At 41.0% G+C, this 19,923-nt stretch overlaps 1 protein-coding gene across 3 annotated transcripts in view; it reads right to left on the bottom strand.

Annotated features, from left to right (window-relative positions):
- LOC138980594 (oxysterol-binding protein-related protein 1-like) overlaps window positions 1–19,923 on the bottom strand; it is a 69,943-nt gene that overhangs the window by 31,858 nt on the left and 18,162 nt on the right. For all 3 annotated transcript variants that reach the window (XM_070353497.1, XM_070353499.1, XM_070353498.1), the window contains 4 exons: window positions 19,494–19,653; window positions 17,349–17,455; window positions 15,804–15,975; window positions 14,959–15,067 (listed from right to left, as the gene is read on the bottom strand). In XM_070353497.1, the coding sequence (XP_070209598.1) occupies window positions 14,959–15,067; window positions 15,804–15,975; window positions 17,349–17,455; window positions 19,494–19,653 (548 nt within the window). The remainder of the gene's footprint in view (window positions 1–14,958; window positions 15,068–15,803; window positions 15,976–17,348; window positions 17,456–19,493; window positions 19,654–19,923) is intronic.

The following is a 19,923-nucleotide window of genomic DNA, read 5'->3' as shown; positions in this document are numbered from 1 at the left end:
TATGTCCAGCTGTGCACACTGCCAATGAAAAAAAGAATGTACCCATGTGTGTGTGTGTGTGTGGTGCTGGGGGGGGGGAGAGGTGGGACAGAGAGAGAAATGTCTTTTATCTTCTATGTTCATGTACAAGCTAATATTTGTGTGTGTGTCTACAGGTGTGTGTTGTTGCATGATATTTTTGGAGGCCATGTAATAGGTACATTTTTGCACACCGAGTGGATATGATCTTGCGACATTCAAATTAAAAAAGGCTACAATTACAAAATGATTCTGTTTGGTTATGCAGTGTGTAATTACCTACAGTGTCATGCTGTGTGACTGTATAATTAACCTAACTACACCCTCACACGTTGTGTACAGAAATTAAACAAAATGCCTGTGAGTATTAATCACCTACTCTCAGTCTGATGCATTACATCAGCCATCATCTAGGCAGTCATACAAATCAGCCTTTGAAGCCCCCAACGCTCATACCAATCAACTAAGCGCTTGTAGATCAAGGTGAGACCAACACAGTGTCACGTTCAGACCCTGAACTACCCTGAACTAACATGGCAGCAGAATAACCAATAAAACCGTCAATGACGCTGATGGGGTCTATGTCAACCAAAAGAGTGGGATTCCCTGTAGAGGGATTCCCTGTATACAGGGAATCCCACAGGGTGGAGTTTTTCAATAAAACTTGCAAACCATACTCGAATTTCTAAGAAATATCAAAAAAGATTGAAAAACATCAAATTCTACCGATGTCGCTTAGCATCACGTGACTTTCAGCAATATCAGCGAAACGCTACAGGAACTACACCCTGTGGTATTCCCTGTATACAGGGAATCCACCTACAGGAACTCCACCTACAGGGAATCCCACTCTTTTGGTCGACATAGACCCCATCAGCGTCAGTGACTCAGCTGATACAATTTTGAGCAACAGGAACAAGTAAACCAGACTTGAACATTTAACCCCTTCACTGCCCACCCCGTATGTAATACGTGGTCATTTTCGGTTTGTCCTACGCCCATAACCGTATCTCATACGTGGGATTTGTGTCAACAACATTTCAGGACATTTCTGAAAACTAAATGGGAGGTAACCACTGTCCAAGTACTTGTAGGGGTTCTAAACACATTTCTTTCCCATAGACTGTTCGGATAATGCTGTTATACTGTGGCAGTGAAGGGGTTAAAGGTGCATGTCCACACACAGTGGCAGAGGCACAAACACACAAATTCCTTTTGTCCGGTTCCCCAACCGACACTATTTTGTCCTCTCAACACAAGAACTCTTTATGGACCCTTCAGAACATATTTTTATCAAAAAGAACAAAAATTCGAATTTGCAGAACTTGCAAGGAAAGTTACTCTTTTCTGACTTCCAGGGGGCACAGTTCGCACGATTTCCAACCAATCAAAAGCTAAATATATAACACCAGTACTGTGTAAATGAAAATCAAACTGAACCCCCCCCCCCCCCCCAAAAAAAAGGATCTGACATACCAACCCTAATTGTGTGTGCCTTGTCACCAGAAACAAACATTTATTTTTCTTGGCCTTGAATAAATATATTATAAGATGTTTGGTGGCATGTTGACTGACCAGCTTTTTTGTTGGTCCAAGGGGACCATATCGTCTTTTGTTTCATCTTTATCGAACAAGGCCGAAGGCCGCGGTTGATAAATATGAGACAAAAGGCGATATGCTCCCTGAGGACCAACAACAAAATGCTGGTCTGACAACAAGCCACCAAACATCGTTTTTGTCATTATTTTGGTTGTGCAACAAAATGCACAATAAGGTAATAACCCACAGGGAGACGAATTTTTAGAATCCAAGTCCGGGCCACAAAGCATCGTCACAGTAGCTCGAGATAACACGTCAACCTTGTATGTGACGTCAAACGTAGCTTGTTGACGCTTTTCTTCCAGTCTGAAAATGTACAGAGCTGCGATCATACCTGTGAGTTCAGTAAGTGTTAAGCATATTTCTTTTCTTTTTAAGTGTTTATGACTTTTCGTTGTGGATTTTGCGATTACAGAGATAAGTTGCAAATTGACCATGAGTCGCCGCGGTAATTATCAACATTGATTGGGTCTTTGAGAGTGAATGCTTACAATCGTTGTCCTCGGAAACACAAATCCAAAGCCGCGATGGTTCCACACATCAAACAATCAGCCTGATTGGCTTTTACTTTGACAATCCACGTTTCACCTGAAAGCTCAAACCCATTCACCACCTCGATTTATTGCATGGGGAACATGAGATTTATTTCCCAGGTGTTTGTGAATGAAAACTCGTGAAAATGATGACAATGCTTCTTATTTTCACATGCACGCACACACAAAGACTTGACACAGACAAAAACAAAGACTTTCAATGCTCTTTTGAACACAATGTCTAGCATCACAATCAGTGTTATAAACATTCAGTACATAAAACTCTTTTTTTATTATTCCTCTTGATTTCTGATTAAACATTTCATATATGTTTACACCTTACCCACTAAAAGCCATAGAAAGTGCAGGTGCAAATTGTTGGGTCATACAGGCAGTGAGATTCCTCACCATTCAAACTTTTTTTTAGCAAACAGTCCTTTACTCAATAGAAAAGAATCTATTTTAGGTATGCATTGTATAAATTTAAACTTATAAATAGAGAACCGCAATGTACAAATCTGCCTGGCTGATAGTGATAATACTTTCAAAAAAAGGGTGAGAGCAATGTTTAACTGTTGCATGAGCAGTTAATTCTGCTAGGATAGAAGCACCAGCTCCTGTACAGTGGCCTCTTTCTTTCTTTATTTGGTGTTTAACATCGTTTTCAACCACGAAGGTTATATCGCGACGGGGAAAGGGGGGGGGGGGGGGAGGGAGATGGGATAGAGCCACTTGTTAATTGTTTCTTGTTCACAAAAGCACTAATACAAAAATTGCTCCAGGGCAGTTGCAACGTAGTACAATATATGACCTTACTGGGAGAATGCAAGTTTCCAGTACAAAGGACTTAACATTTCTTAAAAGTTAAATACTGCTTGACTAAAATCTTTACAAACATTGACTATATTCTATACAAGAAACACTTAACAAGGGTAAAAGGAGAAACAGAATCCGTTAGACGCCTCTTAGGACATGCTGGGGAGCATCAGGTAAACTCTTTCCCCTAACTCGCAGGGGGGGGGGGGGGGTAGAGTGGCCTAAAAGAATCCCAGAAAATCTGGTCTTAAAAAGGAGAAATCTTCTAAATGAATTGTGGGTAATATTACATTTACACAGAGGTTATGAATAGAAAGTCTGAAAAATTAGGTCTGAAATCGAGGGAGAAATCCTTCAATTGGGGGGTCTTAAAAGGGGGTTCCACAGGAAACACTGGCTCATCTTTTAACTGCCAAGCTAATATTTGAGGTATGTATTTTAGCACATAACCACATCATACATCTACCATGATCAGGTGACCTTCTGCTGAAAGACATTGATTTTATTTTGAGTAAGGGTGAAAGCAATGTTTGTTGAAATGCTGCTATGGCAAAAGCACAGGCGCCTGAATGTTTCTAATCCTCAGATCAGCTTTTTAAATACCTTTAGTTTGGACAGACAGGAACACCTATTGTTTGTCTTGTCAAGCTTGCAAGAGAATTATTATTTTGCTTTTTGCTTGAACTGCCTATAACCCAACTTGAATTTAACTCACGAATCAACACCTCTCAGAGCTACAAGTATTGTAGTTTAAAAGCTAGTTTTTTCTACAACTGTAATGTTGAAATTAGCAACAAGGTATAATGTCATGCCTGTCATGAAATAGCCAGTATTCAGGGCCACCCACTGTTCACACACACACACACACACACACACCTACATCCGCTCCCACACACCCAGGGAACAAGCTGTGGCCAAATGCCAGTCACTTATAACCCCCACTTTGATAGATCTATGTAGTACAAAGTGGAAAAGGAATCCTTACAAGGTGACGGCTTTAAACTTCCGGGACCTACCTCTTGGCTCTACAGTCGCTAACGGCATGATGCGGCCGGGTAATCTTTTGATGTTTAAATGGCTGTGTCCGCATCTGGTCTGATGCAATCGGTAGCCTCATCTAGTAGGAAGCGTGAAATGGCGGTGATTTCCTTTGATAAGGGTGTTTGTGGGCGTGGTTTATTAATTATAGACAACCTCGTTAGCTAAAAACGTTGTGAGGTGCACTCGTAAATGCCAGTTAAAATCGGAAATTAAAGCGTAGTAGCAAAAACGGCCTCAGAATCTGAAACCACTTCAAATGTTTTATTTTCTTGAATACCACTCCCGGGAACCCCAGTATTGTACTTGGAGTAATCTCAAACAAACTTGGTGTATTTTCAGAAAAATCAGCGTACTCCACGTACACAACATTTGAACATCCATGCTTCTAACATGCTTCACACGCGTCCGTCACACCATTAATTAAGTTTACCGATACATTTAAAACAAAATGCTTCTTTCAATGTTTACTGAAAAAAGTTGCAATGCGCTTGTGACGAAAAGTGGTCAAGGAATTTTTCTCGTGGTATTTTTTTTCCAACTGACTGTACTGATCGTATTCTAGACAATAATGCGTACAAAATACGGCGAAATCATATGGGTTCCCAGGTCTGTATGTACCAAAAATGAAAATATATCAGTACCATACTGATAGAACGTCACTTCATGCTTTAGCTTGAGTTCATGTGTTCATGTTTTTTGTGTCTAAAAATGAAGGTCATTAAGTTAAATCTCAGTGTGAGTTACGCATTTTACCAACTTTTGTTGTATAGTTGTTTCCATCAAAAGGGTCGCCAAAACATCATCAACTGTGTACACAAAGGTTCCAAGACGGGACTGGTGAAACATTTCCCACAACTTATACAGGACTTTATTATGGAAGGATCAGTTACCTCTCCTGCAAGTGTGATTCAAGTCATGAGTAAGGTGTTAACTGTTTGCCAAGTATAAGATATCAAGGGCTTTATGAAATGGGTCATGAACCTCAACACCCCACCCTTTCTATTGATCACAGCTACGTCACTGAGATCGATCACCGACACTGCTGGGTGAACACTGAATCAGTGAATGGCCTAGGTATGCCATGGTTTACACCCCTGGAAACTCATTCTTTACCGTACGTAACTGTTCTGGGTAGGGTTGACACTAATTTCACGCTAACTTTGGCAATCAAATTCAAAATACATACAAGTATTTGGCCGAGCAGCATTCGTTCAACTCGATACAGTTCGTTGCCAAAAACAACCGTTATCTATTGTTTTGCCAGCAGTGTTTTAGAGTGGGGTGGGGGAGAAGCGACAGGCCTGTATATATCATATGACCTGTCCCACCAAAGTCAGGACTTTTATTGTATTTTTAATTATTATTATGCGCTCTCCCGCATCCGTTGCGAAGATGACCAACAGTGGTTCCTGCAAGTGCAACGTAAAAGATCCAGATACTATCGATAAACTCTCAGCTCCAAACGCTTACCGAAACCCGTTCGCCTCCGAAGCAGGCTGCTTCTCGCGTTTTTCCGTGGTGCTGGCCATGGTAGATCATTTCCCGTTCGTAGTTAGAAATCCTTCATCCTGAATGGATCTTCGAGTGTCTTCTTTCGGAGTCATAACACATGTCCCTCCATTTTATCGTGCGTAATCTACCGAAGTCCCAGTCCCAATGAAAAGTTTTGGTAGACTTTTTCTGCGTTGTATTTCTGCCACTGTTGCCTGAGAGCTTCGCGTTTTAAAAGAGGATGTCCGGCACTTCTACCTAGTATTTCACACGTTATTTCAACAGGATATTACCGCTGTACTTAGCAACACAAAAAGGAATACAGGCACACATCCTCTCAGATTCAGACTCGGCGAACTCGACACTGTCACTGGCCCACAGCACGGCACCCTGTCTAAAAATACGGACTGGAACGCACCGAAACGAACCTCGCCTGGGAAATGAACCTGTTGGGCGCAAAGTAAGAATCCGGGGCAGAGTTGGAATAATCGGGATTTCCCGAAATCTCTTTTGATTTCCAACAAAGCGCCGCATTTCCAGAAACGAGCTGCCTCGTTCTAGCCCTTCGACTGGCACAAAAAAGTATACCCTTTTCACAGGTCATGAATTATAAGGTATATGAAAAAGTAAGGTCTTATACAGGGGAAGTCTTGAATTGGGGGTGTAGGGGTACACTGTGTAACAATTCTCTCAGTGACACTCAGCGCATGCAGCTAGCTAGTTGCTGGTGTCTCGATCTATTTTGAACACAATGATTTTTTTTTCTCAGAGTAGAGTGTTAGTTTGTTACAACAGGCTGAAATCATCTTTAATTTGAATCAGCATTTTGCAACAATCAGTCACATCAATATAGCGCACAGACTCTGACTTGCACATTACGTTTCAAGAGCCTAGATTACCATGCAGTGACAAGAGCCTACTCAGTAAAGGGATGTAATGCTGTCTCTACAGCCCAGAGAGACTGTGTGAGTTTAATATATAATCAGTTAAGACTGAGTAAAAAATTATTACAATCGATAGTTACCAGTGAAAAGTTATATCGGAACACTCTTGTTGTGTTTTTGCTGTTGTAAAATGTAAGATCTGAAACGTTAAAAATTACGTAAAATTGGTGCGTTTTGGTCGAGTGGGATGGGTCGTTGAACTGTGTTGTTACAGCCCGCTTTTTGTAATTCGGTTGGTTTGGTGTGTTATACAATGCATCTGCTTTTTCAAGACTGCAAGCATTGATCACTTTAAAACACAAGGATCATCATAGGCCATCATGACTTGTATCATTTTACACATCGCATTCTAAGAAAGAGCAGAATTCTCACTATGCGCGCGGTACATTTCTAGAATTGCGTAGCGCAAAGTTGGAATTCCTACAATGGCGGCCATTGTTGGAATTCCAACAAAGCGCAGGTCATTTCCGGAGGGTCGCAACAAACCAGCTGTGACAGTTGTGGGGCACAGGCGCATGACTCTAATATCCGTTTTTACGACTCGGGTTACGAAAATATGTTGTAACACAGTTCCTGTAACTACACTTTAAAACCCAAAATAAACTTTTAATAAAAGTAGTACTGCTGCATCATTAAAGTTATCAACTGACCGCAACTGATCAGTAGGGGAAGGGCTCCTAATGTGGACTACTTTTTGTTTTATGCTGATAACTAGCTTGTTTCCTTGCGAAGAAGTTTCGTTTTGTGTTTGGTAGTCCTTCTCTCTTAGGTTAACTGTTAGTCCTAATTAGAGTGAATTAGCTTTGATAGGCATTCAGCAAAAATTAAATACCAAAAAATCACAAATGGTCCATATTAGGAGCCTGGGCGCCCAATATGGACCGGTGAAGAAGCCTTCGCGAATTACTGAAAAAAGGACCCTATACTTCAAAATAACATGATACAACTTAGTGTGCAAGTCAGACTAGTTAAAATATGCTTTAGATTTATCTGTTTCGGTTTGATGAGAGCAGTATTTGAAGCACACCAGGAAACTAAAGAAGCTTATCAAAAACAGAGTGAAAATAAGTGACATTATCAACTACCACGAAAAGAATGCTATTTGTTATATTTTTTTGAAATTTCGAGGGCTAGTTATGGTTTTTTTTCAGCAAGCTTCTGAATGAATTAATGAAAATAGCCTTTAGATTTTATTTTCTTCGATTTTTTTAAGGTGGTCCATATTAGGGGACACACACATACTTTGATATTTTGAAATTATTTTTTTTGTTTGCAGTAGAAACTCTGAGTCAACATTGCTATAATGTAACAAATACGGTCTTAGCTGTCAAATATAAACAATTTTGTGTGATAACAGCTTCGGCTGTGGACAGAAACGAGGCCGTTTTAGGCGGAAAATTTAGAGTGAACGCTGCCGAAAATGAAAACAAGTCGCGTAAGGCGAAAATACAATATTTAGTCAAGTAGCTGTGGAACTCACAGAATGAAAGTGAACGCAATGTAATTTTTCAGCAAGACCGTATACTCGTAGCATCGTCAGTCCACCGCTCATGGCAAAGGCAGTGAAATTGACAAGAAGAGCGGGGTAGTAGTTGCGCTAAGAAGGATAGCACGCTTTTCTGTACCTCTCTTTGTTTTAACTTTCTGAGCGTGTTTTTAATCCAAACATATCATATCTATATGTTTTTGGAATCAGGAACCGACAAGGAATAAGATGAAAGTGTTTTTAAATTGATTTCGACAATTTAATTTTGATAATAATTTTTATATATTTAATTTTCAGAGCTTGTTTTTAATCCGAATATAACATATTTATATGTTTTTGGAATCAGCAAATGATGGAGAATAAGATAAACGTAAATTTGGATCGTTTTATAAATTTTTATTTTTTTTTTTACAATTTTCAGATTTTTAATGACCAAAGTCATTAATTAATTTCTAAGCCACCAAGCTGAAATGCAATACCGAACCCTGGGCTTCGTCGAAGAGTACTTGACCAAAATTTCAACCAATTTGGTTGAAAAATGAGGGCGTGACAGTGCCGCCTCAACTTTCACGAAAAGCCGGATATGACGTCATCAAAGACATTTATCAAAAAAATGAAAAAAACGTTCGGGGATTTCATACCCAGGAACTCTCATGTCAAATTTCATAAAGATCGGTCCAGTAGTTTAGTCTGAATCGCTCTACACATACACACACACGCACGCACACACACACGCACATACACCACGACCCTCGTTTCGATTCCCCCTCGATGTTAAAATATTTAGTCAAAACTTGACTAAATATAAAAAGAGAAAAAGCCAAACGGTTTTGAGGTTTGTGTTTCTACAACTGTTCTGACATGTGCAAGTTATCCAGAGAGGGTGAATACAACGAATGAAATTGTTTTGAGCGCTCTAGCGCCGTTAGTTTGTCAGAACAGGAGGTGGTCCATATTAGGAGCCGGTCCATATTAGGAGCCCTTCCCCAAATACTGCACTGCAAACTTTGTGCAAAACTTCAACGAAATTCGAATGTTACCACAGTGTATGTCTTGCATAACTAATTTATTGAGTGTTACTACACTGTAGAATAATCAGTAGCTGATTTCTCATATCTATCCCTGCCCCAAAGAGAGAGAGAGAGAGAGAGAGAGAGAGAGAGAGAGAGAGAGAGAGAGAGAGAGAGAGAGAGAGAGAGAGAGAGAGACAGAGACAGAGACAGAGACAGAGACAGAGACAGAGAGAGAGAGAGAGAGAGAGAGAGATGCATCCACTCAAATTCACTTAGTTCACACAACCAAACCCCCACATAAAACACATATACAGCCAAACCAATGGCCTTGCTTTCACAGCTGCAAACAAAAAGCATTCAAACCTGCACATAAGTGTGGCTTCTTTGCAGATTATACAAATGTACTCAATAACAAAAGGTAAACACACCAAAAGGCAGTATTCCATTTAAATCTCTATCAGCTAAAGTTGGCATATAAGGCAGTAATGTTACTGTTCTGAAGATAAAATGATTCACAATGCAGGTTTGAGAAGTGAAGTAAGAATTAAATTTAGGAGGCATCATTTATATGTATTTATTTGTTTGTTTACTCATTTTCTTTTGAAGCTAGTTTTCAGTATGTCGACCACTTCTACATAAATAAAAACATAAAAACAACAACAAAACAGAAAAAGCAAATAAAAAAACAACACCTATAGATCAAGATAGTTTAATAAGGGTATGAGCAATACGATTTTCAGAAATGACCGTCGGGTTTGTATGGGTTGCAAGAAAAGGTCACTCTCCCATAAAACATACAACCCTGAGGAGTTATTTTCAGAATTCATCTATTGGGAAACCGAAGTACTGCAAGATCCAAGAATTCTGATGTTAATTTCAAGTGCCTGTGCCAATTGCAAGTACATGTAATCTATTACAGTTGCTGTGTGAGGTGTGACAGCACCTGGTGACAGAAGGAACACACCCAGGAAGGGGCAGATGCATTGTACACGTAGTGTATTGTATCATTAATTGATCATGAATTTTTTTGAGTTGCTGAGATGTGTACTGTGAAAGTGTTTAGGCTATGTGGCTTAATCCCTGTTACCACGTTACTTTAGATAATCATGCCTGAGAAAGCATTTAAAACAGATATTTGAATGAGTCTCTCTCCCCCCCCCCCCCCACCCCTCCAATTACCTACCTCATTTAATTCAAATATAAGAAAATACAAACAGGAACCATTTTAATATTCCATGTTATCAATGATACAGATCTTGTAACTTCATTTGTGTGTGTGTGTGTCACTGTGGGTGTGTGTGTGTGTGTGTGTGTGGGTGTGTGAGTGAGTGTGTGGGTGTGGGTGTGTGTGTGTGTGTGTGGGTGTGTGTGTGTGTGTGTGGGTGGGTGTGTGTGTGTGTGTGTGAGTGTGTGTGTGTGTGTGTGTGAAAAGAGAGAGAGGGGGTGGGGGAGAAAAAAAACATAAATGTGTGTGTGTGGTTCACCTCTTGCTCATGTGATGCACAATTTACAGAATGTTTGGCAGGACAAACATTTGAAAAACAGAAACAAACAATTCTAATTCCAATCCTACATACACATGAACACTCTATACCTGATCCTTTAGTATTGGGTTTATTGTTCAGACACTGGCAATATTGAGATAAATGTATCAGGAATAAATGAGAAGATGTACCTGCAGTAAGTTCTTGCTGTTTCTTTAAATACAAAATTAACAAGAAGGGCAAAGCCCATACGACTCACATGCTTGACCTCGACCTTTAGGGTAACTAAACCTAGCAATGACATCATACACTAAGAACTGCTTTACACATTTTTCCTACCAAAATACATGTGACCTTGACCCAAGGTCAAGGTCATCCAAGGTCATGCAACACAAAGCTGTTAATTCAAGACATAGGAAGTACAATGGTGCTTATTGGCTCTTTCTACCATGAGATATGGTCACTTTTAGTGGTTCACTACCTTATTTTGGTCACATTTCATAAGGGTCAAAGTGACCTTGACCTTGATCATATGTGACCAAATGTGTCTCATGATGAAAGCATAACATGTGCCCCACATAATTTTTAAGTTTGAAACAGTTATCTTCCATAGTTCAGGGTCAAGGTCACTTCAAAATATGTATACAATCCAACTTTGAAGAGCTCCTGTGACCTTGACCTTGAAGCAAGGTAAACCAAACTGGTATCAAAAGATGGGGCTTACTTTGCCCTATATATCATATATAGGTGAGGTATTCAATCTCAAAAACTTCAGAGAAAATGGGAAAAATGTGAAAAATAGCTGTTTTTTAGGCAACATTTATGGCCCCTGCGACCTTGACCTTGAAGCAAGGTCAAGATGCTATGTATGTTTTTTGGGGCCTTGTCATCATACACCATCTTGCCAAATTTGGTACTGATAGACTGAATAGTGTCCAAGAAATATCCAACGTTAAAGTTTTCCGGACGGACGGACGGACGTCCGGACGGACGGACGGACGGACGGACGGACGACTCGGGTGAGTACATAGACTCACTTTTGCTTCGCATGTGAGTCAAAAATTATGTTTGGAAGACAATCTCCAGTAAATAACAATTATTTGTACATATCAAAGAGAGTACAGAACAGAAAAAAAATCAACTTCCATATTACAAACAGATAAACACAAAAACAAACAAACCAACAAACAAACATCAAAAAGAGAACAAAAACTTGTCATAAAGATGCACACATTTTCATCAGTTGAAAAAAAAGCAGAGATTACATCCTTTTGATTCTCTAACATCAGCTTGGTACAGTTTTATGCAGTACATGTAAATGAAACACTGATTTTTCCTTCAATCAATCAATCAATCAATCAATCAATCAATCAATCAATCAATCAATCAATCAATCAGTATGAAGCTTATATGTGACCCTCCACCACAAAATGAGTCGCATGTCACCTCGCGCGGTTCGGCGCTAGCAGCCCTGTTTACCCCCATAAGTGTTTTGGAGTAATGCTCAGCCCCAAAATAGTAATCCTGGCACAAAAATAGTAATCATCCAGCGGCATTCGTCGCCAATTACAACGCACATCACAACTGTGTCTGCGAAACGCAATCATGCACATATATCCATCATTCACAAACAAAACACATCAGTCAGTTTTTGTAGTCATCATAATTTCAAAGATGATCACATCAAGCACATGCATCACTGATTCTTTTTCTTTTGCACGTAGTAGGCCTTTTTCACTGTGTCAAGCACTTCACATTTTTTTTATTTATGAAAATCGTAGTCTTGACACGGATAGCGGAATGGCGTATTTTTTGCAGAAAAGCGTAATAAATTACGCCAAAATCGTAAGGGTAAACAGGTCTGCGCTAGGCTTAATGTAAGTCCGGGGAGTGTCTGGTAACAGTGTGTGGGTCACCTTAGTCACAGGCTTATAACTCGAACAGTTTTCGCTCTTTTCTAAAACGGTTTTCACCACTGGATAGAGCATAAAACGCCCTTTAAGAAAATGTACAAATATGAAAATCATGCAAAGGTGACATGCGACTCATTCCGTGGTGGAGGGTCACATATAGCGCGTATTCCGTGGGTACAGTTCTAAGCGCTTGTCGAAGAGTTGTCAACACAGGACTAACAAAGAAACTAACATCTACAGACGGACACAAACCCTATCACACACTAGCAAACCCTGATAAACATACAACAAACAACTGTTTAACAACAATGTACACATCAATAGCTACAGTAGCTTACAGTAAGCAAAACAAAATATAATAATCAAACAGCATCACTGTGAACTTCTAAAGGCATATCTGGCAAAATCCGATGCAGTATACATACAGACCCCCAATTTAACACTTCCTCCATTTTAAGACCTTGCATTTTTAGATTTTCTGTTCATGAACTCTGTAAATTAACCTCCATTCTAAGAATCCCTCCTTTTTAACTCATTGTCTCCCAGGTAATATCCGTACCCACTCATTATGGCTCTATCTGACTTAGTACGGATATATTCGCTCAGACTGTTAGCTTCAGTCGCCTCCTGGAACGTCCATCTAACGCCTGCTTCCAGCGTGTTGATACACAGTTACTACAATTCTGAGTGACCTGCTGCAGCACAGCTGGTCTCGGCTAAAAAAAACCTTGGTCAACATAGGTGGGGTAGAAAGTGTTCAGACCCGATTTTCTCAAATTTTTGAAGGTCTTAAAAGGGGAGTTCCACTGTTCTTGTAAATCATATAAATTCCCAACAAGCATTTCTCCACTCTGTCAGCACAATACACCATTCTTTACTTTCAACAGCATATGTCACCATCATCTTTGCAATTCTTAAGTAGTTCAGGTGTCTGTCATTGTGGATGCTGTAAAGCAATTACAGTCGCCTTGAGGTCACCATAAACTTACACAAAAGGAGAATTCACATCAAAATAAGGCTTGTGACAACAGGTAAAGAATGTCTAATGAGGAAGGACAGATTTGTATGTAACGCCTCAGGTAATACACTGCAGAATAATCAGTAGTTTGATTTCTCATATCTATCCCTGCCCCAAAGAGAGAGAGAGACAGAGAGAGAGAGAGAGAGAGAGAGAGAGAGAGACAGAGAGAGAGAGATAGACAGAGAGAGAGATAGAGAGAGACAGAGAGAGAGAGACAGAGAGAGACAGAGAGAGAGAGAGAGAGAGAGAGAGAGAGAGAGAGAGATAGAGAGAGAGAGTTTTACATAAAGCCAGACAAGGTGTGTGTGTGTGTGTGTGTGTGTGTGTGTGTGTGTGTGTGTGTGTGTGTGTGTGTGTGTGTGTGTGTGTGTGTGTGTGTGTGTGTGTGTGAGAGTGAGTGTGAGAGTGAGTGTGTGTGTCTGTCCGTGTCTGTGTGAAGCTGTTTACTTTTCATCCATCCGTTTGCTCAACATACATACGCTGAACTGTTCATATCTCACAGACGCTATAGCACTACCTACTACAATAGCATGTTCTAAGGACAAAAGTCAAAACACACAGGTAGGAAGGTTTTTTCAAGGTAGAGGTCAACTTTCACACAAGGAAGGAGGTTCAGCAAACGGGTTTACCTGTCAGAGGAAAAAATTAAATGACATCACATCTCGTGCTTTCAAAATCTATACTTCACATTGCAACACAGATCTTGATTGAAAGTAACATGTAGAGCACAATCATGTGAATGAAAACTCTACTTATGAATGCTGTTCCATAGGCTGACATCACCTTGGTGACCAAGCATGCAAAACTCACTTTACAGTTTACTGAATGACCACCGCTTTTCACACCTCCAAAAATCTGAGATAATCAGGTCATGAAAAGGAGGGAATCTTAAAACGGAGGTAAATTTATAAAAGGAGGGTTCCATTGTACCATTATTACTCGATTTGCTTGCAGTTGCAATTAAGCAGGAGCTGATTTTGCAGAGTTATTTGAGTCAAATAATAAGTTGGAGAAATGCCCAGAGCAATTGACAGAGAGAGGAAACAGAAAGAGAGTTTGTAAGCATGGTCAGAATAGAAGGAAAAGAAAACCAAACAGATATATGAGAAGGGTTAAAAACGGTTTGCAGAAGAGGACGTATGAGTCAAAGTAAATACTCAGTAACGAAAAATAATTGGAACCGATTTTTGAAGGTGAGTTTATTGCTTGGTTACAAACAACAAACAAACAAACAAACAAACACACACACACACACACACACACACACACACAGAGAAAATATGTACTGCAGGATAAAAATCTGTCACCATTTGCAAAGGTATGCAAGTTGACTGGAGAAAAAACATAAAAATTTTTTCTCACAAACCAGGGATGCAGAACAGACATATGACAGACTAACCCTGAAAACAGACACAGACAGACAGGCCAAAGACAGACACAGGCACATGCTGGCAAACTCAATCACATGCACAGAAACAAACCAGGCATACCCACTAAACTGTGCACACAAAGAAAGAGACAGACCATCAGACAGACAGAAAAATATACAGACAGACACACACACACACAAACAAACACCAATTTTTCTGTGTTACTGACCGAATGCACTGTCCATCCTGAGTGACCACTGGGGACTCTGAATGATCCACATCGTCAAACATGATGTCTTGAGAAAGAGCGTCCGCAAACCTCTCTGGCAGGTAAGAACCTGAAACAAATAAATGACAGATACATAAGACAATGTTACAAAGTATTTGCCCAAGCAGTTTGTGGACAAAGTATTGGTGATGAATAGTTCCCCCCCACCACAACCCTGAAAATCGAGCAACTGTAGTCACAAAGATTGGCTGACATGATACATGAACATCTTATACTGCCCCCTATGTTTTAAGTGAAGGAAAGGCACCATCCTTATCAAACATAGGTCTTCTTCTTCTTCTTCTGCGTTCGTGGGCTGAAACTTCCACGTACACTTGTGTTTTTTTGCACGAGTGGAATTTTACGTGTATGACCGTTTTTTACCCCGCCATTTAGGCAGCCATACGCCGTTTTCGGAGGAAGCATGCTGGGTATTTTTGTGTTTCTATAACCCACCGAACTCTGACATGGATTACAGGATCTTTTTCGTGCGCACTTGGTCTTGTGCTTGCGTGTACACACGGGGGGGTTCGGACACCGAGGAGAGTCTGCACACAAAGTTGACTCTGAGAAATAAATCTCTCGCCGAACGTGGGGACGAACTCACGCTGACAGCGGCCAACTGGATACAAATCCAGCGCGCTACCGACTGAGCTACATCCCCGCCCAAAATAGGTCTCAATAAGAGCCCCTCTCCCTTGCCAACGAACAAAACAGACAGAGAAACAAGCAGACAGAACTGGACACAAAACTGAAAAATTAACCCACAAAAGACAAACTAACAAACAACATTTCAATTGACATACCATAAGAGTCATCATCACAGTCGTAGAATTCATCCTCGTCATGGAGCGTCTTCATGGATGGTCGACGTTGCAGGGAACGTTCCAGTTCGTGGTGCTCAGCCGCCAGGGCGTGAAGAGAGTCTTGCAGGACTCGGCACTTCTCCGTCTGCTCCTTCAACTGTATCTGTCGGATCTGTACAAAAATTGTATGGAATGTTTAACAGTTAAGTTAGGTTTCTACAAGTAAAGTCCGAAACTCTTGGTGGATTCTGTCTGTATTTCATTATTTTTAGCTGGGCTGACAGTACAGTATCTGCATTTCTGTGTTTACAAATTGTTTGAATAATGGAAGGGCGCTGGTTCTGTGCGACGCTTAGTTTTCGAGATAGGTGTGACTGACGAAGAACAGGACGTGACATTCCAAATAAGCACGACTATGTTGCACGTGGAAGCCGCTGAGATTGCATTTCTTTGGGAGGTTTCCGCAAAAATAGATATTACACGATTTGCGCGAAACAATTGAGAAGCAGACGATCTCTGAGATCTCTGTTCGTCTCGTGATAACGTTATTTTGTATGATAACGATTCACTTGCAAACTAAAGTATACAATTTGGTGTGTCAGTGGTAAATGTAAATAAAAATGTGTAATACAGACAAAGCAAACAAATAAACGTGTTTTTCTCGTGAAAATGTTGCGTTGTGCGGGTGTTTGGGTGGCCATGTGATGTAGACAAAGCAAAGTGCGGGACAGACTCTGCTCTGTGCTGTAACACTGGCAAGTTCAAAACACGAGAAAAACGATTTCGTTCTGCGGGCAGCCACGGGAGATGTATGTATTTTTCAAATGGTTGTAAAATAAGTCTTGTATTTATCAATGTACTCAGGCCCTGTTCTTTTTTCCGTCACACCTAAAACCATTATTTTTTGTGAGCGACGCAGCACTAGAACTTTTAGCGACACTACTCACTCTTTCACCTTTACCTGGTCTTCCTTTGTACTCCACAGTCCCGATAATGTGGATTGTACTTTTTGTTTATTTGTTTGTTTATTTGGTGTGGTTATATCGCGACGGGGGAAGGGGGGAGATGGGATAGAGCAACTTGTCAATTGTGGATTGTACGGAATATATGCAAAAAGTAAGGGTGGTACACAACCCTAGCCATCCAAATAGGTACAACAATAATATTGTACTGCCTTTTTGCAGCGCATGGGTCCCCCAGAAAAATGTGTAAATGCTTGAAGTGAAGCTCAAATTTAATCATCATATATGTTTAATTATCAGGATATTTCAGTCTGCACAATTTCACTACAAACCCTCCAGGGGGTATCAAATACATGGACATACATACGCTTCTGGACGACATTTGAGAATTAAACCATTCCATAATCTTAAACACAGATAAATAGATTGCTCCAGCAGATTTGCACAGTTGTATCTGCGTAAAATTTCTGCGGAAATGTCCCACCCATGGCTTATACACCAGGCAGTTCAAACACGAAAATAATCTTGGATAATAATTATGACAACAAAAAGGCACATTTCAGAAAAAAACAGATCATCTTACCTCTTCCTGTTGATTGAAGAGCATCATACAGTGAGAGAGGGAGGAGCACATATCACGCGAAGATTTGAGGAGCTCCGACGCCTGCACCTGGATACTACGCAGGTATTCTGCACACAGCACAGGTAAAGAAACAAACTCATCCATGTCAGCTAATCTCCCTGTGTAACCTCTGCGAACGCCAAGAAGAAGAAGAAGAAGCTAAATCTCCACAATTAGCTTCATCCAAGTTAATCATCAAACAATGTCAACGCATATTGTGTCGTCTGCTTTAAAAGGGTGATGTAAGCTACTGTCCGGGCAATGACAATAGAACAATGACTGACAAAGACAATGTTTTACTGAATATAGGCCATCTGCCCGTTTTGAGGTGGAGTTGCAATTTTGATTATTATTAACACAAAATTGTTTACTGATCATACATCTCTATATGCCTGAGTAATCATGCCCTCTTGCATTCAGTACACAGGGTTAATTTGGGAGCGTGATGTATTTGCTATGCTATCTAGATGTCGCTGTCTAGGTGTGTGTGTGTGTGTGTGGGTGTGTGCGAGTGTGTGGGTGTACATGTGCGTATGTGTGCGTATGTGTACATGTGCGTGTGTGTGTGTGTATGTGTGTGTGTGTGTGTGTGTGTGTGTGTGTGTGTGTGTAAGTGTGACAGAGAAGAGCAAGAGGCATAGGGGGAGGGAGTGTGTGAAACAATGATGGGGGAGGTGGGGGGGGGGGGAGGAAAGATGAAACATGAGCGACAGAATGAGAGAGAAAGAGAAGGAGGAAGAGGGGGAGAGAGAACATAAACAAATATTTATCTGTTGATTAATGGAAGATCTACACACACAGACATAATCACAGATACAGATTAAGAAACACACACTCACACAGACAGAGAGAGGAAAGATAGCCACACACAAAGACAGACAAACCAAAAGACATACACTTTTCAAACCACCCCCTAACCCAGACACCCTCCCTCACTCCATACCCCCTCCCACCCCCCCCCCCCCCCCCCCCCCCCCACACACACACTCAGAGATACAGATTAAGAAACAGACACTCACAAAGACAGACAGAGAGAAAAAAACAGCCATACACAAAGACAAACCAAAAGACATACACTTTTCAAACCACCCCCAAACCCAGACACCCTCCCTCACTCCATACCCCCCCTCCCCCCCCCACACACACACTCAGAGATACAGATTAAGAAACACACACTAACAAAGACAGACAGAGAGAAAAAAATAGCCATACACAAAGACAAACTAAAAGACATACACTTTTCAAACCACCCCCTAACCCAGACACCCTCCCTCACTCCATACCCCCCCCCTCCCCCCACACACACACTCAGAGATACAGATTAAGAAACACACACTCACAAAGACAGACAGAGAGAAAAAAAACAGCCATACTCAAAGACAAACTAAAAGACACACACTTTTCAAACCACCCCCTAAAGCCTGTCCTTAATTGAGCCTGTGTTTGTAAAGATTTTAGTCAAGCAGTATGTAAGAAATGTTAAGTCCTTTGTACTGGAAACTTGCATTCTCCCAGTAAGGTCATATATTGTACTACGTTGCAAGCCCCTGGAGCAATTTTTTGATTAGTGCTTTTGTGAACAAGAAACAATTAACAAGTGGCTCTATCCCATCTCCCCCCGTCGCGATATAACCTTCGTGGTTGAAAACGACGTTAAACACCAAATAAAGAAAGAAAGAATTGAGCCTGAAGTCGTCCACGCGAAGACTTTGCAAAGTCTTTTTACAGAAAACTCAGTGCTAAAGCTTTGTGCGGCCAGCTTTGCAAAGTCTTTTTACAGAAAACTCAGTGCTAAAGCTTTGTGCGGCCAGCTTTGCAAAGTCTTTTTACAGAAAACTCAGTGCTAAAGCTTTGTGCGGCCAGCTTTGCAAAGTCTTTTTACAGAAAACTCAGTGCTAAAGCTCCGTGCGGCCAGCTTCGCGAAGTATACTTCGTGTAGTCGACTTTGCCCAATTAATCCACACACAGGCTTAATCCACACACCCTCCCTCACTCCATAATGACTTATTCAACCCCCCCCCCCCCCCTCACTCCCCTCGCCACTCCCAGACAAAAGGACAACCAACTTCACACCAACAAGTTATCCACATAAATCAAGTCACTGACCATGTTCCTGAGATCTGACGACAACGGCGGCCGTGGAGTTGTTGGCCTTATTCTCGGCGTTGGCAGACGGAGACCGCAGGATGAAATGTTCTAACGTGTCCACCGTGTTCCTCAGCATCGTGCACTGCTTCTCCAGAATCTTCTGGTGGGCCTGGGCAGTCTGAGGAACAAGTGTGAAGAAAAAGACATAAGATTGAGACAAAGACCGGAAGAATCCCAATACAATGTATGCATGTGTGTGTGTGTGTGAGAGACGTGTGTGTGTGTGACGTGTGTGTGTGACATGTGTGAGTGAGACGTGTGTGTGTGACGTGTGTGTGTGACGTGTGTGTGTGTGTGTGACGTGTGTGTGTGTGTGACATGTGTGTGTGTGTGACATGTGTGTGTGTGTGTGTCATGTGTGTGTGTGTATGTGAGAGGTGTTTATTGG

Source organism: Littorina saxatilis, linkage group LG11 (assembly GCF_037325665.1).
Source record: "Littorina saxatilis isolate snail1 linkage group LG11, US_GU_Lsax_2.0, whole genome shotgun sequence".
Classification (NCBI taxonomy): Eukaryota; Metazoa; Mollusca; class Gastropoda; order Littorinimorpha; family Littorinidae; genus Littorina; species Littorina saxatilis.
Note: the sequence above shows the minus strand (reverse complement) of the source record. Positions and strands in the feature narration are given on the sequence as shown.